Source organism: Carassius gibelio, chromosome B9 (assembly GCF_023724105.1).
Source record: "Carassius gibelio isolate Cgi1373 ecotype wild population from Czech Republic chromosome B9, carGib1.2-hapl.c, whole genome shotgun sequence".
Classification (NCBI taxonomy): Eukaryota; Metazoa; Chordata; class Actinopteri; order Cypriniformes; family Cyprinidae; genus Carassius; species Carassius gibelio.
Window position 1 is genome coordinate 5,053,399 of NC_068404.1, and position 27,879 is coordinate 5,081,277.

A 27,879-nucleotide genomic window follows, 5' to 3' on the forward strand; every position below is an offset into this window, starting at 1 on the left:
GACACGCTCCCAATTTCTTTAATTGGGAGAATTAATGCTATAAAGATGATCTTTCTCCCGCAATTGTTATACCTATTTCAAAACATCCCAATGTTTCTAAAAAAATCTTTTTTTAAAAACTTAGATTCTTTGATAGTTCCTTTTCTGTGGGGACACAAAGTTCACAGAATAGGTAAAAAACATCTCTGTAGGCCAAAGCCAGAGGGGGGATTGGCACTCCCAGATTTTTTGCTATATTACTGGGCCTCAGCGATTAAGATGTTTACCTTTTGGTTGGACACTTCAATACCAATGTCTGATTGGCTAATGCTGGAGCGGGAAGACTGTCACCCGTATTCTATGGCCGCAGTCCTACTAGCTCCAGCTGCGGTTAATAAGTCCCTGTATAATAACAATCCCATCATTCATAGCATGATCTGTACCTGGAAACAAATCAAGACCACCTTTAATCTTAAACCAATCTCTCTTCTCTTACCCATCACTAGAAATCCCACATTTGCCCCCTCCAGTCTGGATGGAGCCTTTTCTACATGGTGTGAAAGGGGTGTCCAATGTATTGGTGATCTATACGTGGGAGGCATCTTTGCTTCATTCACGCAATTACAGAAGAAATATGAACTGGGGAAAAATAATTTCTTTCGTTACCTGCAAGTTAGGGACTACGTTCGGAAATACTTAAGAGAATTTGAGACTGAACCACAATCTAAAATAGACGACTGTCTGAAATTGTCTCCTAACGAAAGTAAACTGATATCACGTGTCTATAACAGCCTTTTACTAATAAGCTCCCCATTGACTGAAAACTATAAAAGAAAGTGGGAAGAGGAACTTGGTGAATCTATTTCAGATGATTTATGGAAAGATAGTCTTGAAAACATACATAATTGTTCAGACAATGCAAGACATTGTCTTGTCCAATTTAAAATTATGCATAGGCTTCATTATTCAAAAGAGAAACTACATCACATATACCCAGAAGTGTCACCCATGTGTGATAAGTGCCACTCTTCCGTAGCAACACTTCTCCATAGTTTTGCTCTATGCCCAAGGGTTCAATTGTTCTGGGTTGATATATTCAACATTATGTCTGAGGTCATAAATACTTCAATCGAACCTGAGCCCATGTTTATCATTCTTGGAATATCGGAGACCTTCAGAGAACTGAGCGTGGCACAACAGCGTTTTCTCTCTTATTGCTTAATAATAGCAAAGAGATTAATCCTCATCTTATGGAAGAGCGCAACTGTACCTACCTCTAAGATGTGGTTAGAGAATTTAACTAACACACTTCATTTAGAAAGGATAAGATATACAATGAGAGACAGGCTCAACTTATTCAATAAAACATGGAAACCCCTCATATCATACCTAAAAACTACAAATTCGGTGCAACAGTCCGCATCCTAGCACACGATATGTGACAATGTTAATAGTTTTAGAGTGAAGGTCTCTATGAGGAAGGGTGAAGATAAATGGGAAGGGGTTAGATGGTTGAATAGGGGGTTGGGATATTGTGGGGGATTGTGGTCAGTCTGGTGGGGTTTTTTTTTTTTTTTTGTCTTTATATGTGTGTGTTCTTGTTTTGTTTTTGCCTTTTTAATGTTGTACCATTTTAAGTTTTAAATTACCTTTTGTATTTTATTTTATCTATTTTTTTTGAATTGGTTATAAAAAAAAGAGCTCTCAGAATGTACAAGTGAATTGTATGTCAAATTACCTGCTTTAATAAAAAGACGTTTGATAAAAAGTACCAACGACTTAAACTAGTTCAGTCTATGTGCATTGAATTTATTGAATACACAAGTTTCACAATTTGAATTGAATTACTGAAATAAATGACCTTTTCCACGACATTCTAATTTATTGAGATGCACCTGTATGTGGATGAACCTCTGGTAATGCCAGCAGGTTGGTTAAGGGTGGAATTTGCTCTGTGTGAATAGTAGATTTCAGATAGTTACATCAGAACCCTTTCTGCTATTCTTGCCAGGGCTGGATTATAAACTGGACCGCTGGGATCATTGCCCTGCAGCCTCCAAAGCTTCAGGATGCCAGGCCCTTAAGCCAAAGACAGCCACGTTTCCACTGTCAGGCTTAAAGCGGGCGTGCGTGCCAGGGCCAGTCGCGTTTCCACTGTCACTTCCGGGGCTTGATCGTGCCTCGTTGGGGCTTCCTCGGGGCCAACGGCCAGGTTTTTTGGCCCGACGAAAACCTTGGGCCAAAGTAGGCCAGCTGGGGCTAGAGGAGGGGTTATGAACAAAGGCGGAGTTTCTCCACGTCTGGAGAGTGTCAGCCGCGGATCATTACAGAAGGATAACAGCTTTATCACCAGTATTAAAGACTTTTAAAAATAAGTTGAGCTCAAAACCCACTCTTAGTCAGCAGCGACTGTTTGAAATAACTTGATCCGATGTGGATTATAATCACTAAACATGGCAGAAATATTTATAAGCGATGTAAAAGACTATGCACGGTAAACATAAACATTACCATAGTAAACATGGTAAACGCAACCAGGAGAAATTAGACATCAGCTTCTTATTCTCTATCACAATCGTGTATTTATTTAGTAACTTATATTATCTGTCATAAATCTCGTCTCGATAGTTATAGCTCCATGTTTCCTATCATAAAAATATAATAATGTTTTTGTTCGGGAGCTTTTATAAAAATAAAGATATTATCATTCATTCTTAATGTGACGTATAGGCTACTGTGGCTACAAATAAACAGAAACAGACTCGCCTGAATAAGCAGGCTATTTTCATAAGCGTTAAAAATGAATAAAATATAAATAAATTTATTTCAGTGTGATTAATTTTGAATCCTGATAAATTAATTCATTATGATCAATGTATCATTTATTCTATAGTAAAACATCGATGCTTTTGAATTTGAAAAATTACCAAAACATGCAAACAAACGCCCGATTTTATTATGTTCGTTTTTGTGATCGCGTTCCAGTGATTCAATTCTTATTAGTTTTCTGATAACTTCTCTTTGTTGCTGAAATGATGATGGGGTTGCATGACGTTGTTCCTGAGAGGCGTGTAAAGGGCATGTTTTAGTGAAGCGCAGCGGAGCTTCAGGCCCTGACTGTGGAAACCCTGCTCTATTCTGGCCTCGGTGCTACTGGCCCGAGACTATGAGCCTGGCTCGCACTGGCCCAACAGTGGAAATGCGGCTATTCACTAGGCTCCTCTAGGACCCAGTCTATTGTTTCGGTCATTCATTAATTTTAATCATTACATATTATACTAATTTAAAGGAGCATTCAGTAGTTTTTAGTGTTACTGTTCTTTGTGTACTTTATAGTGTTAGATGCTTCACTGTCATCTGTTGCATGGATCAGCATGACCGTCTCTGAGGTTTTTGTAAATTACTTTAATGGCGCTTTCCCACTGCATGGTATAGCAAGGTACGGGTTGGTACGGTTCACTTCTGGGGGGTTTTCCATTGGGTACAGTACCTGATACCTGGTACTTTTGCGTATCCAATGAGCGGATACAACAAGAGCTTGATGGGGCGATGCAAAATGAAAAAGTTTTTTTAGGAGTCGTGGCAGTAAAAGCAGCGCAACTATAATGACATGTGAATAATCCTGCCCACTCTAAAGCAATTCTAAACTGCAGAGGAAATGCAAACTGTGCTGAGCCGACCCATGCCATATCATACTGAGCTGTGCCAAGCAGAGTCATACCACGTAGTGGAAAAGCGGCATAGTACTAATGAGTTTTAGAAAGCGGATTACACGGTAATTAATTCCCTTTTTTATCCAACCAAAAAGAAGCAATTTGGGCATTGCTACTCAGGATTTTCTCAGTCAAATGTTTCCACCTTTTTTATAGCATGCTGATGTTTATGATTATTTTAGTTTTTTGTTCTTCTGGCTTCAGACATTTTCTCTTTCTTCAGCCATAGAGCTAATTCTCATATTATCTCTGATGGTAAATCATGATAAAACTTCCATTGGCTAATTATCTATCAATTTAAATACCTATCAAATTATCTACCTGTCATGCCCCTGGACTCATTATGTTGTGTTTTCCCTCCATGTGTTCCGTGTCCCATGGTTATTGTTTCATTATGTTCAGGTGTGTCTTGTCATTAAAATTGTTCTTATAAGTTGCATTCAGTTCAGTGTTTGGTTGTCCGGTCTCGTCGATGTGTATGTGTGTTTCTGTCTTCACCCTATGAGATTACCACTACATAGATTATTAAAGACTTTGGATCCTCATTTTCCTCATTATATGCATCTCTCCCTGACAATGGTCATTAAGTGTGAGGCTTCTCATTGAGGCCATACATAATTAAAAGTGTAATGAGCTGAGAAATCAAAGTTCCCTTGATCTTTCAACATAAGAGGTCATTGTACTATAAAAACATCCAGTAAGTTTCAGGACTCAAAAGTTTTTTCCGTTAGTCAGCTTTTACTGAATCTGATCTGCCAGAGCGACAGCTTGTGGAATGTTCCACTCATGTTCCATGATGTAATAGTGTGGATTAGCAACGCCTCCGACGAAGATCAACGCCTGCTTCTACAGAACTGCCTGTTTAGCCCCGCCCACGGATTCGCACAGGAATTGTAAGTAACTAGAGAACGCAGATCTATGCAGAAACCGAATTAGAACTATGGCTCAGAAGACAACAAGATGCTGTGCAGTGCCAAGTTATGGGAAAATATTTTTTGCATTGCCTTCCTTCTGATCCAAATGTTAGTAAAGAGAGATTTAACTTTATTTAAATTAATGAAGCTCTAGACTGCGTCATTTTATGCGGATTCGTTTACAAACAAGTAGACATTTGCCGTTATTCGGTAATGCGATATCACAGTGATGAATATGCACGATATTGTTATCGTGGGCACTTCTAAATACCGTGAATAATTATATATTACAAATTATTCAGAATTTGCAATGCATTTAAGAATACTTTTCCCATCAACTGGTCAAAATGCACAGCTTGTATGCTGCTTGAAAGATGCATCTGTGCTCTGATGTAAACAAGCACGCATGAGAAGCACATGGGGGAACAAATGAGAGACGTGCTGAATAAAAGCACATTCACTCTCTGACAGCAGATGGCGCTAAACTGCAGAAAATGTGGCCTTTACTCTGGAAACCCCATAAATAAAGCAGCTGCTCTACTTTCTAAAACATATTTAAATAGATTTAAATAGCCATTCATATTTGTGGATTTGCTATGGTATTCATCAGCCAAATACTTAATAATATTAAGACTTTATAGGCTATTTATTTTCAAACTTTTTCTTTTCATTTTAATATGGACTACAACATGCCCTAGATATTGTTTGGAAGTGTTTTGATTCTTTATTGTTCATTCACACTTTACATTAGGGCTTCATTAGTTAACATTAGTTAATTCATTAGTTAACATTAACTGCCAATTAAAATTCTTCTGAACATTCATTAATCTTAGGTATTCCCATATTTAATAACACAAGTGTGAGTAACTGTTTTTATTACGTGATCACTATTGCTTTGTCTCTTCTTACAGATAATTTGATATGTACTGAGCATTAATGCATTTGTAACCTAAATTCCATCAGCGACCATCTGTGAAGCATGTAAGCTGTCAAATATACCCAACTATTAGCCAATCACAGAAGTGGGCGTTTACTTCTCTGTCTACAATCTGCCGCATCTATTAAAACACAGCGTTCTGATGAGAAGGGGACGAAACAGACAGAAAAAAAATCCTCTAAATTATGATGATATTATTTTTTTCATATAATAATCTTGATAACATTGTAAGTGGATTTATACAGTTGAAAAGTAGACAATAAGTAAAAAATGCAGCTTATGAACACTTTAAAATATATATTTTTTAAAGTACAGTTTAGAATATATTTCTTATGTATATAACTTTTTAAATTAGCATTAGACTTCTAAACGCACTTTTAATATTTAATTTCATTTATCCATCCATTTCTAAAGTATTTGCTGTTCAACATAATGCCATTATGCAGCAAATGCTTTAGAGTGAGCTTAAGTTGTGCTGAACCCAAAATATTCCTTATTAAACATCTGTCTTAATTAGAAATGGCTTGAAAACATTTATATGTGAAGACACTAACTTGATTTGGCACTTGGTGCTTTGCAGATCGCAGAGGTGACAGACTGCTGTTGTACTGCACTCGACTATGTTTCCTGAAAGACAGAACAACAAACACACAAAGAATGAACCACACAGCCTTACACTAATTAAATCTTAAAGGGTTCAGATCAGGCTCACCTATCAAAGGGCAGTTTTTTAAACTCATTTTCCTTCACGTAATCTATCACCTGCTTCTGTGTCCGACCACTGCAGAGAAGAGGGGGTAATTAGTCCAACTAGATTACACAACATTTTGACAAGAGCAAAATAATTCAAATTAAAATCAAGTACTTGACGTGCTTCAAAATAAGTGTATTTCTTTAAAGCATGACACAAGAAATATTAAAACATAACGATTGTACTCTCTTAAAGTACACTTAAGTTGCCTTTTATATAATTAATATTACATAAAATGCAAGTACAGCTGAAAAAATACTTTAAGATTTGAAGTACACAACAAGTGCGCATGCGATACAGTTAAGTTAAGGGTTCACACTTCAGCTACAGACAAATTCACATATATAAATGTCACCAAAAACCTTTGATCAGCTGAGTACCTGAACCTGAAGGAAGAGCCCCTGCTGAACAGCACCGGTTTGGGTTTGGGTCTGGGCTCCTCAAAGAGTCTGAAGAAGGCGTGATATTCCACACAGACCTTCCAAAACATTTTACAGCAGTCCCGACTCACCATCAAGAACTCCAGAGTATCGTGATTAACATTCTCCTACAGGACAAGACAGACAGAGACTCCACGTTACAATTCGACATGATAAATGAGAGCTTAATATACTACAGGAAACTCACACTAGGGTCTGCCCTTAGTTTGATAAGGAACCTCCTTCTCTTGAAACTCAGCTTGCGGATTTTAGACCAGTTGAAGTTGTTGATCCTGTTGTGTCCCTGAGTAAAACACCACTCATGTCATGCTGTTGTTCATGTATGCCTGTGTGTGTGAGAGAGAGTGTGTGATTGCATCGCATGCACCTGAAACACGAGGACGCCGCCGTGTGCTACAGCCAGACTGAGTTTGGTTCCTTCTCTGTCTTTAGCAGGATGGAGTCGGATGCCGTACATCTCCAACCTGCACGCCACCTCCAGCAACCGGTAATCTGACTCTGCTGGCGTCTGTCCACTTATATACACACACAACACACAAGTTATAACACTGGCTGGTCTTTTGCTATATGCTATACTCTACTTTAAAGGTTTCATTTCATTTTGTTTCAAATTGCTGAACAAATTGTTGAAAATTACTTAAATTAAATTACATTTTTGCATTTAGCAGAAGCTTTTATTCAAAGCGACTTACAGTGCATTCAGGCTATCAATTTTTACCTATCATGTGTTCCCAGGGAATCGAACCCGCAACCTTGCGCTAGCTTGCTTGCTAACGCAATGCTCTACCAGAGCATACTTCCAGATTAAATGCATAATCAACATTTTTGAAAAACAAAACAAAAACAAAACTGCATATGCTGGTGAGGTATGTTTTGAAGCAATGTCCTTAATTGGTCTTGAGCTGGTCCTGAGCAGGAGCTAGTTGCACATATATAGTGGCTGCCATGCTTCAAAACATACCTAATCAGCATATGCTGTTTTTTTTTTTCTTTCAACAGGGAAATCAATTAGATGTCGGTGATCTACTGTAATTTTCCAAAGTGTTTTGTTTGGGAGACTCACATGTGTTTATGGTGAAACTCCATGATTTTGTCCATCAGGGCCATCTGGTCAGGGATGTAGTTGGTGTTAAGTAGATGCTGTCTACACTGAGTTTCTTCAAAATCCCCAATCTCAGCTAAATAAACACACACACACACACACACAGGTTCACTATGAGTCAATGACTTGACAGTGATAGAAGACAGTAGCTGGGTTTCCATCCAAAGTTGCAAATTTAATATGTGTGCAAAATTGGAATATTGCACAAAACATTTTCAAACAGGCAGCGTTTCCATCCAACAGAACAAAATCATCTATTCCAGATAAACTGGCACCGTACATCACTAAGAAAAGTAGGAGAAGCCCTTGAATATAATCATTTTCCTATATAAAATAAATTACTTCACAATTATCTGCACATCAGATGAATGTGCCAACTGCTTTCGGAGGTGGATGCTGCTGTTTGGGAACGTAGTCGTTTTTCAGTTATGGGAGGCAATTAAACAGAAATACTTTGATGACAGACTTTGCCCGGGCATTTCTGAGTGACCATACTCTCAAAAAATAACTCTTTGAACGAACATAAAAAAATCATGGAAAGGATTTCCACATGATTAATTTGCTTTATTTCAGCATTATGCAATTATTTTACTCCAATTTAATGTACTTACGTTGGGTCAACTTAATTTTTTAAGGTTGATTCAACTTATTTTCTATGGTTGGGCAAAGCTTAATTTAATAGTGTCAGCCCAACTAATTTGCAATGTTTTGGACAATGTTTTTAATAATTAAATGCATTTTACAAAATAAGTTTAAGTAAACTTAACAAACCTTAATAGAGTCAAAAAACAACAAATGAGATAATTGTACCTGAAAATGTTAAATAATGATGACATAAAATTTGAATAATGCCATTTTAGGAATGCCACCCCCTTGCATTAGGATCATGAGCAGCTGATTAATATTACTCTCCATTCAATTACTTATCAATTATATCAAAAACATAATTGAAACACAAAGCAACATTTCAAACCATTTGTTTCTTTTGTTTTGTTCTAAAACTTATTAGAACAACTTCATTTCTATAAATCGTATTACTCATCTACCTATCTAATGGTGCTACACTTCTCCAAGAGGGTGACAGAATAACAATTACCCATAATACACTGCAGAAATCCTCAGCCAATGAGATGCAAGTCTGTGTTGGTTTCATTAATCTGTTACTTTTATGCAACAATGTTACGTTGGCTGAATAAATATTTTTTAAGTAAAGCTGACAATACACACTTTTTTGTTGAATGAACTAGATTAAATCAAGTTCACATTGTTAAATACATTTTTTTAAGTAATCATAACATGAACGGATTAAGTAAAATTGGCAAAGGTGAAAGTACATTTTTTTGAGTGTATAACATTTGAGATGCTGTGGAATGAAATCGGTCCACTGGTTAGTCAGGATTTATCGTCCATAGTGCAAAGTCACATTACTTTTTCGATGTGCTTGAGGGAATTTATTTGCAAAATGATTATTCGCATGAACCCTTTTTCGCACAAGTCAAAAACCAGCTCAAGTGAGCATAAAAACATTTTGAATCAAGGCATTTTTATTCAGAATTCAGCATTTCCGCACATAAAAGCAGGGTGATGGAAACCCAGCTAAAGACAGAAAAAGAGAATGAACAGGATGTATAAAAATATTAACATACATGGCCATAGCTTTATGACCTTTTACTGAACGATTGTCCAGTTGGATTACAGTATGCGTTTGCACTTATGTATTATACTACATAGTACTATAAATTAATAGGGAACAAACTGTATTCATTTTTTAAAGCAACAGATAACTATGTTCTTTAGAAATACAGTGCCAATGGACATTTCTTAATATTAAGCCTAAAATGTGTTTTAATGTCACTATTGATGAGGACTGTACGATCTTTGCATAATTTCGGTCTTTAAATACAAGATATTTAAAGTGCAATAGTTCCACTTTAGTTACTTTGGACATCAGCACTGCTTCCACACACAAATAAAACGCATTAAGAACAAAACTAGTCATTCCAATTGAGCAGACTTTAAGTATACCAATTTAGTATACTAAAAGTACTACTTCAGGGTATTTCTATTAAGGACATAAACTTGCAAATGTATTTGTAGTATACTTAACATGAAATAGATGCATTTCAAATACATTTTAGTATATGAATGTTTCACTATAGTGTATTTAAGGCTGTATCACTTTAACCCGACACAGTCACAGTCAGCATAACTCACACTGGATGATATGAGAGACCAAAAGAGCAGCGCTGGCGTCGCTACACGTGAGACGTCCGCTGGCCAGATCCTGCCTCACCTGCAGCGCAAACAAGTACCTGAGAGAAAACAGGGATATTAGCACATGTGAGAGACACGAGAGAGCCTCAGGGAATGAGCTGAGGGATGGCCTCACCTGGTCAGCTCCTCCAACAGCAGCGAATGATCAGGAGGGAAGAATTTCACAACAAACCGAAGGACGGTGTGCTTGGGCCCTGGACACACACACACACACACACTTTATATAAGCCTAGCATGAATGTGTTAGACTCAGATCATTTAAAAATAGAGACTAGTATGTCTTTTGGAAATCATAGAGATACTAAACTCTTTCTCTTACACACACACACACACACACACAGCAGTGAGGCCTCTTACGTGTGATCTGCTTTCTAATGGGCTTTAGTAAATCCAGCCAAACCTGTGGAGTAGAGCACACAGCAGAGATGAGTCTGACTGACACACAGATCTTTAAACACAGCCTCAGCTTACACAAATGCACCGCAACAACTGCATTTCAGAAACTCGCTGACATATTAACAACAACGATTGAGCTCTTACAGCAACAAAAATCTACTTGTTTAATAATATTGCTCAGATAAATGGTGGAAAATTGTCCAATTTTCTTTTTTATTATGACTGTATTTGGATTAAAAAATTAAATCTGACTTACCGTTTTTCTGTGGTGGCTCTGGAACTCCAGGCCAAAGTAATCGCCCTCAATCAGATTCAGATGCAAGCAGACCATATCGAACAGAACCCGGCCCGATGCTCGGTGCTGTTAACAACAAAACACACTGATGATTTACTAGTTAGAACGAATTAGGCTTGAGGTCAAAACCTCTTAAACTCTTTTGCTTCTGAATCTAAGGTGCTGCAAACGAGGACTATTAAAGAACCTGAAGCACAGCATTCAAAAAGAACTATTGCATTTAGTGTGTTAGTCGCCACATCAAAATATAAGTACTTCTCTAAAGAATGATAAAAATGTATTAAAACATTATTTGAAAAACCTTTATTTGGACATTACAAAGTGCCATTTTTTAAAGTGTGCTTAAGTTTTTTACGAAACAGTCATGAAAGTGTCTCTCTTTAAGACCAAGTTTAATATATATATTCTTTAAAGATCTGATGTACACTATTAGTTCACATTGGATATGAATTAAGAGACGGTGACACTTTAGATTAGGGAACACATATTCAATATTAACAGAGTTTTCCATCAATAAACTTCTAATTTGCTGCTTACTGATAGTGAGCAAGGCAGTCGTTGTAGATGTTAAGTTTAGGGTTAAGGGATCTAGAATAAGGTCAGGCAGAATAAAGCATTAATATGTGCTTTATAAGTACTGATAAACAGCCAATTTGCTAGAAATGTACATGCTAATAAGCAACTAGTTAATATTGAATAGTTATACCAAGCACACTTATTTTTGATTAGGAAAAATCAGCATTCTAGACATTCAAAATTACAATCAGAACAGAATTTTTGGCAAATGAAATCTGATGGACATGTGTAGTGCAACACGAGAAATCAACTCCAAATAACCCACGGAGCATATTGTTGATGGTCATCAAATATTTAGGACAGGAACAGAGAATGAATAGAATTTACTGCTTGTTAGAATCTGTCCTGTTCTACAACAGCTCAGACTGACTGCCCTAACAATACTCTGACATCATCAGTACCACATTTAGCCCCGCCCCCTTCTGAGGAAACACAAGTCTGAGCGAATATCTGCAGCAATGACAGAGAGATCTGAAACATTCCATCTCGATGAACATTCCATCTGGTTCCCACGGAAGATCGCACGGTTGCCATGGTTATCATAACCAGGGGGCAAGATTAGTAACTCCTCATCTCACTCCAAAGAGACACATCATAAAGAGAGAAAGTGGTAAAGAGACAGAGCTCATAATTGCTAAAAAAAAAAAACAAGAAATGTCACAAGGGAAAGAGCATCAGAAAGGAAAGCTGAACAGAATAGCAGAAGAGGGTGGAAAACAAAGAGATAGTTCTTAAAATAGCTGCCTGGCTATTATTATTCAGGTCCCTGTCGGTAAAATGAACACGCACAAAAATCATATGGAAAATATTTGAGAGTGAATGTAATTATCGTGGTCTATGCACTTATATCTTAAAGACTTCATGAAATGGTTTCTCTGAGTGAAAGGAAGTACACTTCAGCATACCTTTAAAAACTGGAGAGCATAAAAATGGTCAACCAAGGACAATATTTTTAAAACATGATTTGAAAGACACTTTAAAACTTTTAAGTTGGTATAATGACAAAATTGCACTTTTTATTTTCCATATACTGTATAAAAAATTCCGGAAGACAAGGACTGTGAATATATATATATAACACTAGCACATAGATGACATTAATGCAAGACATGGATTAAAAGCCACAATATTTAAACCTTTTTTAGTCACAGTGTCTCTCTATGTCTTTGTCTTTCACTTTACAAACAGAACTGACCCATTATCTCTAGTTTACATGAGCCAAGTCAATTACTGAGAGGTCACAAGACAACAGAAGCGGGTGAAAATGCCACAGGCATGTGTGTGTGTGTGTGTGTGTGTGTGTGTAGTCTATTCATTAACTCAGCCCTGCAGAAACCAGTGTTCAGTCGGTGGAAAATCACCCTGAAACATTTGTTCAGCCCTCTTGGTTTGCAAGATCTGAGACATTTTCCAAAGAGAATCGTGTACAGACACGAAAACAGTAAATGGTCTGATTTAGTCACTGCTCTATTGTGTCAGGAGGACAGATTGCCTTTGCCATGTTTGCATCTGCCTTAACGATATGTCATTACAGATCACATCACACACACGCAACCCCACACCAACACACACACATGGAAAACACACTGCAAATGCAACACTGTTGAAATAAATGAAGTAAGTAAACAAGATGCAATTACAACTACATTCTTAAAAAGAAAACCTTAATAAAATTAGTAATTAGTCCTGTCCAACATTGATTGGGCAAAATGATAAAATCAACCTGTGAATGGATTAAAACTGAGTCTGCATTTTCATGTGGATCTCCCCTGTGAAAAAGAAGTACATTTAATTGTAATGTATTTCCACTTCAAATCAAATCTTAAAATGTATTATGTATATGTAAAATGTATGAAAAAAAATGAACTTGCAGATAATATAATATTAATGATATAAAAAGTGACTTAAGTGTACTTATGGATCCGATATATATATATATATATATATATATATATATATATATATATATATATATATATAAATAAATGCCAGTGACTACACTGTAATGAATTGCTGTAAAAATTACAGCATTATTTTACAGCCGCGGACTGTTTTTTAATAATACAGCATATTGCTGTAAACTGCAATGCATTCTGGGGTAACGTGTAGGTCTGACTCAAATTTACAGAATTTTGCTGTAAATTTCAAATCTTCAGAGCCGCATCAACGGTCGAGGAGGTTAACGTTAAAGGCAAGAGGAGTGATTCACAACTGTGGTAAGTGACTTCAGTTTTTTATATTTATTGTTTGGTAGTTTATAGTATATGAATGCTTCTACATTCGCGGATTATATTGGTAACCCCAGATTCAAGCATCATCCGTCCGCGGGGCGCGAGGCAGAATTGCGCGGGGTTTCAGTAGCGCGGTCGCGGTAGGATTTCATACATCCCTCGGCGGCCATGGGCAGAAAATCTCTGGAATCCTTCGTTATGAATGACATGTTTCAGTGCTTATAGTTTATATTCACGATAACTTCGTGTTTATCAGCACACTTCGTCGTGATTATTTTATGAAGTAAAACAACTTTGCACAGGCAGTCATCTGTTAACACGGGCGCCGAAATAAAACGCGTTTCTAAAGCCTCGCGGTCAGTCAGGGCCGCTCACGGTGTGTCATATAAATGCTCAGTGGTGCTTTTCCAAGAGGTTAACGTGAGATGTAGAGTTTTTTTGAGCCTTTGCTAACTTCAGGTAACGTTAATGTGAAAACTTTAACAAATCTGTTTGATATAAAGTCTGCTTTGTATAGTTAGCCTAATTTATTACCTTACGGCGACCAAATACTTTTTCCTTGAAATTATTAAATATGCTATTTATAGATATGTGTCAATATTTATGTCGGCAAGCAAATCTTGTGTGTATTTTGGCACAGGGTGCACAAAGGCACCTTATCAGTGCGGTGACACTTGAACAAATGAACTGATCATGCGCGACACTGACCAATAAACAAACGAGTTGACTTATTGCGTCTATGACTTGAATCTTATGTAGTGATGGGAAGTTCGGATCATTTTACAGAATCGGACTTTTGAGTCTCGTTCAGCAAAATGAACGAATCTTTTTTCGAGTCATTTCAAATGAACGAACAACCAGAAGGTTCAGGAAGAAAAAAACAAAGTGCTTGCAGTCTGTTTCACATTAGGAGGCATTTTGCTGCATAATCGATCCACCACAAACCATATACAACTATGGAAGCTCAACTTCCATTAAATGGACTGAAAACGCTCAAGTAACGTTATAGGTCTCAAAACGCTTGCTCTGCGCCAGTGGATACACACCATAGACAGTAAAAGAAATATGTGCATGTCACAGACTGTCTGGGCATGCACTTCCGCGTTTCAGAGATCCGCCTTTTACTTTCCGTCAACATTACATTAATTAACGTTTAGAAAATTTATTTTTGACATTTGTGAATCAGTTCAGAATCGTCTGCTTATGCATTGCGATACATTTAAGAATCTAATTTTTATCCCACCCCTACTAAATATAGTATATAATGTAAATGTAAAAATCTGAAATACAAAATAATAATAATAATAATAATAATAATAAATAAAATGGTATAGGTATTAATTACTATTGTGATATTGATTGTTATAGGAGACACTTTGAAAGTGAGCACTGGATGCTGAGTATTGAAGGCGAGGTGGTGTGTGAGGGCACTCATCCCAGTTTCCTGTCCGGCCTTGCCACTCTGTTTGCTGCTTATTACTAGTTTAATCTTGAGTATCAGGAGGAAGCAGTGTGTACCTTGGAGTTCATTCAAAGGTAATGGTTGAATTCTAACAACTTCAGAAACAGCATTTTATAGATAAGTTATATCAGAACATTCCTTTTAATAATGTTATTTTATGTTATAAGTGTTATTTCCGTTGAGGCCTTTAAAACAATGTGTCTTAACTCGAGAAGAGAATATATTTGTCTCCCTATTTAACACCAGCAAGCTATTGAGTTAAACATGTTTTTTTTTTTTTTTTATTAGTGGACATCTCCATCTTTCTTGGAGGTCCTAAAACCGATCTTAATTACATATTGTCTGTTTCATGACCCTTTAGGTGCTTTGTGGGCATAAATCCAGAGAGAGGATCCAAAGCCAAGGGAAAAGTGCCATCGAAATAAAAACAGGACAAGTGATACAGAAGAAAATGTGTGGCAGTCAACCCACATGTTGCCACTCTTCTGTGCAAATTCCAATGGAATTTCTGAAATGTAAGGATACACACACACCAAGATTGCGTCTTCCTTTTATTGTTCTCTATCTGCCTTTGACTGTACCTCTCATCCCTGTATCTGTCACTAACTGTATCTGTCCTCCCCCTATTTGTTTCTGAAAGTATTATTATGTTTTGTAATATAACTAATGTATTGTCCTCTTTGCTCTTTTCAATATTTCTAGTCACACTTTGAATCCTGGGATTGAACTTCATCTGGAGCATAATTGTTATTTGGTTGATTTTTATCTGTTTGATGGAAAGTTTGTATGACTTCTGCAAGTGCGCGGCTCCTTCCGGTCAGTCATGCATCACTTTTTTTTGTATGACTTGTTTGGCAATATTGGTCTATTCTTTCTATCTGAAAATGTCTTTGTGGTTTTTAAAGGATTAGTTCACCCAAAAATGAAAATTAAGTCAATAATTACTTATGTAGTTCCACACCCATAAGATCTTCGTTCATCCTCACAACACACATTAAGATGTGGCTCAGTGAAGCCTGCATTTCTAGCAAGATCATTTTTTTTTCAATGCCCAGAAAGCCTCTAAAACATTTAAATTCATGTGACTACAGTTGTTCAACCTAAATATTATAAAGCGACGAGAATACTTTTTTTGCCAACCCCCCAAAACAACGATTTTATTCAACCATATCTAGTGATGGGCGATCTCAAAACAGTGCTTCATGAAGCTTAGAAGCTTTACGAATCTTTTGTTTCAAATCATTTGCTCAGAACGTGTATCAAACTGCAAAAGTCACATGAACCATTGAAATTTCAAAACACTTATGACATAACGAAGCCTCATTTACTGAAATCATGTGAGTTTGGCAGTTTGATATGCTCTGATTTGAACTGAAAGATTAATAAAGCTTCAAAGCTTCATGAAGCAGTGTCATCCATCACGAGATGTTGAATAGTCATTATTTTGTTTTTTGGCACACAAAAAGTATTTTCATTGCTTCATTACACTAAGGTTGAACCACTGTAGTCACATAAACTATTTTAAATATGTTTTTAGTACCTTTCTGGGCATTGGAAAAGGAAATAATCTTGCTAGCAATGTAGGCATCACTGGGCCATCAGGTTTTATAAAAAATATCTTAATGTGTGTTGTGAAGATGAACAAAGGTCTTAAGGGTGTGGAATGACATGAGGGTGAGAAATGACAGAATTTTCACTTTTGGGTGAACTGCTTTAATATGACCATGTTGGTCATGTTTCGGTTATAACGCAGTTTGAATATTTCTTTGTGTCTAGGTCCATGATGGCCAATATGTTCCAAGTAATAAAAAAGAAATCATGCCAAAATTTCAAATCCATTTAAAAAAAATGAAATAATTTTAAAATAAATAAAAATGTTCAAAATAATATACTTTTTATGTCATTTTTTATGTTAATTTGAAAGTGATATATAACATTTTGACCTGTTTTTTTTTAGATTTTAAAAATGTTATTTTTTGTATTTTTTGGTGAATTAAGTTATGCATTATATAACACTTTATGCAGTTAAAGTCAGCAATAGAGAAAATATATTGTATGCTATCATTTTACATACTTTAAATATAGCAAATACACAGATACTTTTTTTCAAAGAATTGCTTTGCACAGTAAACTACTTGAATGTGTGCATTTGCTATTTAAATAATTGTTAAATGCCATATACAATGTATTAATGCAGTATATAATATATTTTTTGTAAAAATGCAGTATACAAAATATAAAAAAATTACTGTAAATTTTACAGTAAAATACTGGCAGCAGGGTTGCCAGCCAGTTACTGTAAATTTTACAGTAGTCTTACTGTAATTTAATTTACAGAATTTTACTGTAATTGAGAATACAGTAAAAATCTGTAAATTAAATTACAGTACGATTACTGTAAAATTTACAGTAACTGGCTGGCAACCCTGCTGCCAGTATTTTACTGTAAAATTTACAGTAATTTTTTAACAGTGTAGCAATACATTTCCAGCAAGATATACTTTTTAAAGCTAATTTAAAATGTTGCCATGAACAAACACATTGTAAAAATCAATTATTGCAAAGATTCCCAGGAAATATCTGTTATGTATGTAATGTTGGCAGAAAGTATGTCAGAAAAAATTCAAAACTTGCCTTTCAACCCTCAAAATACTCAAAAACTTTTAATTTCCCTGAATTTCAATTTATGTCATGTCATATATAATAAACACTGAAGTACTATAGAAACACATTAGCTGAGCTCCCACACAATTTTTTTAGATAATTATGGGCCATTATATATATATATATATATATATATATATATATATATATATATATATATATAAAAAACCATAAGAAATATACACCTTATATATTACTGTTAATTACGTTTTCATTGCAAAATTAAGATGCAAATTATATTTCCCGAAATGTATTTTGTCCCTTTCCTAAACAGGGTTAGTTGTCTACTTTCGAATTATCAACATATAAAAGATTTTATGTAAACCATGTGATTTTAAAGAAGCTCATACAATTTGCACATGTATTTTTATTCTTATTTGGATAAAACTGTGATATTTGGATATTATTGCCCCCACACTTTGCTACGGAAAAAACTGAATTATATAGATATGATTGAATTATTATTTAGAATTTTGTAAAATATCAAGATGACAGGGTGGATCAGCACATGACAGGGTTGAAACTTAATGCAGAACACACAAAGCATGAAAAAATATGACAATTAAACATTTATTCAACTTCGAAAAAAGCATATAATGACAATAAATAAATTACATCCTCAATCACATTGATATACCCCAACCCGAGTCCCCCCCCCCATTGTTTGAATTTTGGCAATATTGACTACAAATGAATGCTATGTCCACCCTGTCATGTGAATGTTCTCCCTATCGAGTCTAAGTGGCCGACAAGGTAGACATTTTTCTTTTGAGCTTCAATTAGAATATTAGCTTACAGCAAACTATGACTAGCTAGATATTTAGTCTGGATGTTGAAGATAATTTTGTATAAACTTAGATCTTTTGAAAATACTGTATTCAAATCACTTCTGTCATATTTTATGCCAACAGGGTGGACATGTTAAGCTTTGGCAAAGCAAGTAAGCAAACTCAGACAAAGAAAATTTGTCAGTTTAAAAGTCACCAACTTGCTCACCTCAGCTGTTGAGATTCCCGCCACTGAAGAGATTAAAAATCTGTGGTGCTGATGTCACTAAAGGGGATGGCCTTCTCTTAAAGGGGCAGATTCCCCAATACGACAGGGTCGACAACCATACAGGGACATGGACAAACTCTTCTTTTTTATTAAATGCAAATATCATTTTTTATAACCAAATGATCAATACACACACTGAGAAATCTCTTATTTAACGAAACACTAATAGGAGAACAAAACTGTATGTTTTATGATTTGACAGTATTTTACTATCATTCAAATTTAATGAGCAGTTCATGGAACATAGCGCTATTACACATATCCTCTTACACAACATGAAAAAAATATATAGAAAACGTATCTAAAGAGCCAAGTAATGCTTTTGTTATGAATATAAAAACTTAGCCTAATATAACACACCCTTTCATAGTTATTTTTATGTTTAAGTTATCATGAGAAGTGAGTTATTTATGTACAAGACACAAAAAGGCACCCTAAATTGATATTGACCCAAAGAATGTGAGATAATTGCTGGATTTTCACATCAAATTATACTGTGCAAAGCAAACTGAGAGTCAGAATGACTGTGGTCAAAAACAAGATGCATTGCTTTCATCACGGCCCATGAGATGATCTTTGTGTTTCAGAGCATGACAAATAAAGAGAGAGAGGAACGTTAGTCCTTCCCTGAGACATGACCAAATCAACACAATAGAACTGTGACATTATTATATTTCACTCCAAACACGTTATGAACATGCAGACTTCACTCTTGCTCCACACGGCTGGTATCATATTTAAATTCCCCAAAAAACAGTTAACCATCTGTTTGAAATTACTCAACTTCTTGCTTAACTAATAGCGTGAATTTACAGCTGAATTACCTAATCACCCAAAAACTGTAGAAGGCGACATAAAAATAAACAGAAGAAGTGTCCTTTTTAGTTTTCATCATTGCAGTATGTTAATTGCTTCATTAATAACTGCAGATTTAACAGTCTATATTTTATGCACATTTTTAAGTCCTAAGGCCTGTATTCCCAACTTCTCCATATATGAGAAAAACTGCATCAAGCCTGCATCAAAACTCCTTCTATTAAACTATTAAAATAATGTTGCACTTAATGCGCCATTAATCATGATGTCAACTGCAGCCTTTCAGCAAATAACTCAAGAAAGTGGCCTATTTTTTTTCTTTTTATAGTTTGTTCTGCTTTCATGATTTTATATATTAAGCAAAATATTCATGAACAAACATTTATATAAACAACAGAATCACATTATTCAGCTAGTAAACAAGAAATGTGATGTCAAAATGAAAAGAGACAGAAAAGACATTTATATAGTTACAAATGTTTTCTATTTCAAATAAATGCTGTTGTTTTGAACTTTCTATTCATCAAAGTTGAAGAAGAACGGAGTAAAAAGTAAGTAGTTTCTGAAAATTACATCACAGAAAAATTACATCACAGACATAAATTTATTTAAATACATTTAAAAAACATAGTCAGACAGAAAATAGTTATTTTAAAAATATTTGGAGTAGAATAAATATTCGAATGTTCGACTATCCGTGCACACCCCTAAAGGTCAGGCAAAAAAAATAACTGTGTCCAAGCCTTTTCAGCACTAATTCTTTTATCTTTAGTAAAACATGACTGTACTATTTTAACACCAAAAGACGGTTTGCGCTGGTGTAAATCTGGCCCTAAAAGCACTTTTCTGACAGCTGCTTCTTTAAGATTTTCTCTCACCTACGTGTGAGTGTATGAACAGGGTTGTATTTGTTGGCAAGATGTCCTAGTTTCACATCTAAAATGTGTATCTCCTCACTAGCGAGATGAAGGTCAGTAGGAAGAGACACTGGAAGTTTGTGTGTCAGTTTGATGTGTCAGTGAATATGACTCAGTCTCAGACCAGTGTTTATTCAGTTCATTATAGCACTAACGGAGATATTGATCGAAACAGTATGGACGAAGAAAGAAAAACACCCTCATCAGGGACTTTCATCATCTTCACTCAGACAGAGCTTGAGCTCTCACACAAACACAGCACACGTGATCAAGAATCAACACACACTTCAGTCAAGGGTGAGCCTTCATGATGGGAATCTCACTGGCACAATGCTTGAGCAAAATTAACACATGATAGGTAAAAATCGATAGCCTGAATGCACTGTATGTCGCTTTGGATAAAAGCATCTGATAAATGCATAAATGTAATTTAATTTTTAATTAAAAAAAACATGTCATGCACAAGACAGTATATGGCAGTCATTACTATTAAACAGCCAAAACAAGGTACTTTATGTCATTTCTGACTGTACTAAAGCATTAAACGTCATAATATGGTTGCAGATATTTAGGAAACAGGTTCACACTTGTTTCTCAAAAAAAGCAACACTGCAAGCCAGTTAATCTACTTTGAAATGTGTGTTCTGTGTCAAAATGTCTGTTTTTATTTTGGTCTGTGTGACTCCACCCACTGCCAGTTTACCCAATAGAATTTCAACACCCCGGGTTGCCAGATGGCAGAAAACTCTCGTATTTTAACCATGAAAGGCAGTGAATGAACTGGGCCAGAGATCGCAGATTGTACCCGACCTAAAAGCCTCAGCATCCATCTAAAAAGCTCTATGGCCAGAGGCATATTAAAATGAAACTCATCAAATTGCAGTGTTAAACTTAACGTGTCTTATTTTAACGATCTAAGCACATGGTCTAAAGCGCACAATGGGAAAACGGTTGGCACGCCCGGACACATGGTCTAAACGGATTGTCCCTATTCTCTTAATGACTAATAATAAGTGTGTTTAATAAGCAAAATGTACGCGCATTGTGCACCCTCCTATAGGTGCATATTACTAATGTGCTCTTTAAAATAACATAAAAAAACCTACAAAATGTAAAATACAAACAAAAAAAAAACATTGCGCCAGACTTTAGACCAGGTTAGAGTCGGTCTATGGCGCAGTCTATTTTCAGTTCCTCAAAATAGCAATGTGCCAATAATGCACCTGAACACACCTCTTTTTTTATACCAGCTCGCCCATGAATAAACAAATTGGCGCAAATGCATTTGCTATTTAAACAACTCGGTGCAGGACGGGAAAATGAGAACTGTTATCAGACTGAAACTAGCAAAAAAAAAAAAAATGCGATGCACCTTGCGTTAGGTGTATGATAGGGCCCGGCCCCTTCTATGGCTGCCATGAATTACAGTGTAGGCAAGCATACCTGAAATCTAGATACATCTCAACAAACAACACATACACTACCCTTCAATAGTCTGGAGTCTGTAAAAATAATATATATATTATATATATATATATATATATTTTTCACAAAAATGTATCCCAAATTCCCTTAATCATTCATCACAATGAGAAAAAACTAAAAAATATATTTCTGATGTGCAGCAAAAGATCATTGAGCTTCACTAATTAGTGAAGTGGCTTTAAGAAAAGAGCAAGAGCAGTGAAAATTTCCATTTCCACCATCAAGACAATAATTAAGAATTCTCAATCAACATAAAATGTTATGAATCTGCCTGGAAGAGGACGTGTGTCTATATCTTTTTAATGTTTGGTGAGACGGAGAGTTTGAGTGGCTAAAGACTCTCCAAGGATCAGCTGTGGTTGTAATAGTTCAGAAAACCTTTAAAAAATTGTCAAACAGAACCTACATCAACACATGTTGTTTGGGAGGGTTACAAGAAAGATTCTCCTAGCTCATCCAAAAACAAACTAAAGCATATTCAGTTATCAGACACGACTTCAAATGGGACTGGCTTCTATGGTCAGATGAAACTAAAAAATGAGGTTTATAGAAGCAAACACTCAAGATGGGTTTGGTGAACACAGATATAAAAAGTAACCTGGTAAACTGTAAACTGCTGGAGGTCCTGGACATCTTGTTTAGACACATGGCATCATGGATTATATCAAATACCGCCAGATAAAGAAATCACTGAGCTCAAAACCAAGCTTCTGCTATAGCCCTTCCAGTCCTCTGACCTGAACCCTACAGAAAATGAGAGGAGTGAACTGAAGAGGAGAAGCTGGGAATCTGAAGGGTCTGGAGTGATTCTGGATGAAGGAATGGTCTCTGATCTCTTGTGAGGTGTTCTCTAACCTCATCAGGCATTATATAGGAGACAGTTTTGAGCTGTTAAACTGGCAAATGGAGCTTTCAAAAAGAATTTAATAAAAGGGTGCCATCAATTGTGGCCAATGTGTATTAGAGAAAAACATTTATTTCATAATAATATTTCCCCCCATTTTGAATTCTTATTATCCAATGAAAGGATATATTTTTGTGATTTTTTTTAAATAAAAGAGCAAAAGAATTAACAATGCATAATTTTCACAGCCTTCTTTGATCATATTTACCAAGGGGGCCAATATTTTTGCAACGACTGTATATACATTTATTCAACAAAGGATGCATCGAATTACATTAAATACTGAAAAAAAGTATTACCGTTTTTGCAAATTGACTTTTATATATCACATGAATATATTGCATTTTAACATATACTGAATAGATTTCAGTTATTTTAAAATACAGTATTATTTCATAATATTACTGTGCTTGTAGTATTATTTTTTTTTTTTATCAAAAACATAAAAACATCTTACGGACCCAATGATATTACATCAAAGTCTGCAAAATCAAGAGGGTTGACATGTTAAGCGTTGCATGTCATTCATGCTGCATCGAGAATTGCAATAGAAACTTAGATCATCATTCAGAGAGAAAACTGGACAATGCAATATGTTTTTTCACCATTTCTATGTGTAAAAACACCAAGGGAAAGAAGGAGGTCGCAGAGAAGACGCTGAAATCTGTTGACGTCACTGATTAAACCCACTCACTCTCACTCAATGAAAGAATCTCATTGCTGTGTGTTTTTGAAAGTTTTGATTTTGTTGGTTTAATAGTTAACATTACCTTCTTTGCAGGCATGACTCTCACTAGGCTTGTGAATTAGCAGAACTTGAACAGGAGACTTTCTAAAATGCTTAAAGTAGCTCAATGTACCAAGACAGTGATAAAGACAAATTCGTAAAGCAAATAGTGTTTGCTGATATGCAAATATGCTCAAAATGTGAAAGCAATTTACACGTTATTTACACGTTAAGTATTTTCCTCTCATAAAAAGAATGCGATTAATGCACTGAGGCAGAACATATACATCTTACTAATAAAGCATAATATGTGCAGAAAACAGATAAACTCAAAATATGAACTTTAGGAAATATCACTGTCTTAATCCACAAGCACTTTCTTCATTAAAGTATTCTAAAAAGAGGAAAACGCTTTACGTTTAATGTCACGTTGATATTCTGGCTCATCTGCATGTCTTTTAGCATCAGTGTCTTAGTACATTAAGCCACCATTTTAAAATGCTACAGAACTGTTCACATGCTCATAGGGATTTGATTTTGCTTGTTATTTGTTTAAATAAATCTAAAAATTACAGTGAGTTTGTGACTGTTGAATGTGACCCACAATCTATGATTCTCCTCCGTGGCCATGGACATATTTATATTTATAATGACAACAATTACACTTTGTCATTTAAAAGTTTCCAACAAAGAAAACAAATCTACTTCTGTTAGTTTGTTGAAAACACACTTTTATTTGGATTAAACATGTGCCGGTATTTGCGATAAATCACGGTAATGAATATGCACAATATTGTTATCGTGGGCACTTCTAAATACCGTGGATAATTATATATTACAAATTATTGTAGAGTTTGGAATGGATTTTAAGAATGTTTTTCCCATCAACTGGTCAAAATGTACAAACGGCTGTATGCTGCTTGATCATCATTATATTTTGAATATGGATATTTTTTCTTCAAAAACAGATCGATTCTACACTACAGATACTACAGATGGGCTTTGTTCACACCCTGGAGCCCTGTGAGACTCTTTTTTTTTTAAATGGATGAGCTTTTTATTAAACTTCTCATGAACGATGCAGTGGAACACCCGCTAAGTGGCATCAAACAGCTTGAAAAATCAAAGACGATTTTTAAAATAACTGAATTCATCTGAAAGAAGAAAGTCATATTCACCTAGGTGTGTGTGTGTGTGTGTGTGTTGAACCCAGAGCAGCTGAACCCCAGCCAAGCAAACCTTAGAACAATACCTCTCAGCTCTCTGTGGTTTCACAGTCCTGCAGTGTTGCAGGTTACAAGAAAAAAAAAAAACATATAATTTTAGATTTGGTTTGCAAAGGCATGCTCTATATTTATCCACAGAATAGCAAAACACCTTCATGAAACACTCTAACATTCCTTCACAAATAAGTCTCACTCACACCTGCAGCTAATAAAACCAGCTCAACAAAATCTATTAATAATCACAATCATGTTCAGTAGAGATGCTTATGAATGTTTCTAATATGAAAATGACAAATATTCCTCCAATCAGATCAAGTGCCAGCATGTTCTCCATGACAGACAGCAATCAGTGTCTAAATGCCTTTTGCTATCAGGTATGAATAGTAATAAAAAAATATATAAAGAAATTCAACATTAAGGCCCATTCTTTCTCTTGTTGACATCTGCTATTAAAACAATAATTGTCATAAACCTCAGCTTGCGCTATGGATGAAAGTAATTAAACATTTTCAAAGCCAATACATTACACAGTTTATTTAGCCATTCTACCGATTTTTACACATTAAGTTGATGATATACTGGAACTGAAATCGAAGAATGAACTTAATTTTGTCCAAAATTAGACCGAAATGGTGTTTATTTGGAGTTTGTATCGGGAGTAAAAAACTTTCCAGAAAAGTTCTTCCGTGGTGATGATGTAATAGTTAGGTGTGGCTCTAGCGCTCCAACTTCTTTGACAAGGAACTATTCCCTTACAAAAGAGATGTTATTATAATTTAAAGTGACACTGATACTATTTTACTCATGTTTAATACTATAAAGTAGCTTTCTTTAAAGCAATATATTGTATAAAGCGCTATATAAATAAACACAACTTGTTACATGAAAATTGCAGAGCTGGTGCAAGGCCATGTTCAGATGCTTTCTTAACTGCTGCTTTCTCACCCCTGTCACTTTTGTCATGTATTTGTCGTATTACTTAGAGGAAAGCTTGCTATTTACATATGCTGCTCTCAGAAGTCTGAATGGCATCAGGATGTTTGCTAACAGTATATCACTGCAAATTTCTTTTTTTCAACCTAAACAAGGAAAATAACTTCATTCTGAGAATGCCAAAATCGTACCGATCATTCATGTTGGTCTGAAGAGGCCTTTTATATCCAGCAAGAAGAGTCTCTGTGTTTTTGTTTTTTTTTACACAACAGCAGAGTTTTATTGTATATATGAACTCACTGATATGTCGAAGATCTCTTCTGAGTCATCCAGCAGCACGACTCTGATGGGCACCAGGCGTCCAGGTGGCATAGCAGGTGGTTTGTGTCCGGGCTCCAGGGTGCTGATCCCCAGAGTCTCTGGTGCCCCTAACCTCTGTCCCGCCAACGATGTTTGGCCCTGTTCCACCATGGTCTTCTTGGCTCAGCCTGCACACAACAGACACACATACACATCACACTCTGACCAAAACTGTGTGTGTATGATCAGGTTTTGTCTGTGCCAAATGTCCCATAAGGATAGTGATAATTACTCATTGCACATATGAAAATGCAGAAGTTGTGCTTTTACACTGATGGTTCTCGACAGCTATGTGAAGCTTAAAATTACAGTCTTTTTGGTCTGTAGATTTTGTGCTCAATGAGCCAATTACGCTGATCCAACTTCTCACCATCTCTGTTCCCATCATTTTCAGTGTTTATCACACATGCCAGAGCACTGATGTCATTATTTCTAAACCAAGGGTCAGCATGAGAAACAGAGGGGAGGAAAAGAGACCGGAAAAGAGAGAAAGGGAGAAGCTGAGAGACTGACAGAGGGTGCAGTCAAGAGGAAAATATGAAACAACAAACACTGATCTCTGTGGATCCGATAACCATATGTGACCTGCACTTCTCATACGCAATAACCTTTATCTAAGCGATCTTCAATATTCAAGATATTCACTGGTCTGTGCTCATATATCCCTGTATATATAAAAGAAACCCCAGGAAATAGGTTTTTTTTTGTCTTCCTGACAGTAATATGACAGTGTTGTTTATTTTTGTGCCTGAGGCCAATTTACTTGCCAGAGAGGTTTTATTATTTTATCTTAGGATAGACAAAAATAAATAAATAAAACATTCATACTTTATTAATTAAATACAGGCACTAGTTTCTACACTGTTTGCATTTACATTAACAATATAATTAATATATTAATAATAAGCTGTTTATAAAAAAGTAGATTTAAATAAATCAAAGTGATTTGTAAAACAGACCTGTGATAAAAACTGGGCTGTTTAGTTTTATAGGCTACAATCAATAAAAAGAGAGGTTTGATTAATTTATCTTAGGATAGATAAAAATAAAGATTGCACTTTATTAATAAAGTCTAGTCTCTCCACTGTTTTTATGTACATGAACAATATAATTAATATCTGTGCTGTTTATAAAAGTAGATTTAAATAAATCAAAGTGCATGGTAAAAATAGACTGATATTATAAACCTGTGATATTAACTGGGGTGTTTAGTTTTATAGGCTAGCCCTACTATCAATAAAACACCTCGGAGAGAAGCAATAAAGCGTGGATCTGCTCTCAGGGGTTATTCAGAGGGGGAGGATGAAAGATCAGACCAGTGCCAGCAAAAACCAAATCCACCAGGAGAAACACAGCCAGTGCTTCGCCAGTAGTGTTTAAAAAATTCCATCCATTCAGGAATGCCCCAAAAGCCCTGGAAAAATCATCGGCACCGATGGTGATGCAAGTACATCTTCAGACACTGGTGTCTTTTGTTTGACTGGGAAATCAAATGCCACATGCATAACACATCAGGATAGCTAAAATTATGATTTAACAAAAAGCCACAATATTTAATCAAGAAAACAGAGACCAAATGCTGAGAAAAAACGCTGGGAAGTTGATATCCTTTTATACTTGGAACACAAAACGGACCTTACCCTGAATTTATTCGCCTTTGTTTACCTTCATAACATCCACAGTTCACAATTCAAATAAACTGCTTTCGTGTTCTTTCAACC

General features: G+C 35.7%; 1 protein-coding gene and 1 long non-coding RNA gene across 2 annotated transcripts in view; one reads left to right on the forward strand and one right to left on the reverse strand.

Annotated features, from left to right (window-relative positions):
- The window catches only part of LOC127965090 (FERM, ARHGEF and pleckstrin domain-containing protein 1), a 53,177-nt gene that overhangs the window by 24,541 nt on the left and 757 nt on the right, over positions 1-27,879 (reverse strand). Inside the window, exons 2-12 of the mRNA XM_052565652.1 lie at positions 26,099-26,286; positions 10,763-10,867; positions 10,468-10,510; positions 10,226-10,304; positions 10,051-10,148; positions 7,798-7,912; positions 7,102-7,249; positions 6,922-7,017; positions 6,675-6,841; positions 6,256-6,324; positions 6,098-6,170 (exon numbers count right to left, since the gene is read on the reverse strand). Of these exons, the coding sequence (XP_052421612.1) occupies positions 6,098-6,170; positions 6,256-6,324; positions 6,675-6,841; positions 6,922-7,017; positions 7,102-7,249; positions 7,798-7,912; positions 10,051-10,148; positions 10,226-10,304; positions 10,468-10,510; positions 10,763-10,867; positions 26,099-26,269 (1,164 nt within the window). The 5' untranslated portion in view covers positions 26,270-26,286. The remainder of the gene's footprint in view (positions 1-6,097; positions 6,171-6,255; positions 6,325-6,674; positions 6,842-6,921; positions 7,018-7,101; positions 7,250-7,797; positions 7,913-10,050; positions 10,149-10,225; positions 10,305-10,467; positions 10,511-10,762; positions 10,868-26,098; positions 26,287-27,879) is intronic.
- LOC127965105 (uncharacterized) lies at positions 13,555-16,010 on the forward strand. Its single transcript, XR_008155252.1, has 4 exons — positions 13,555-13,593; positions 14,977-15,144; positions 15,432-15,585; positions 15,773-16,010. It is a non-coding gene; the product is annotated as an uncharacterized LOC127965105 (long non-coding RNA).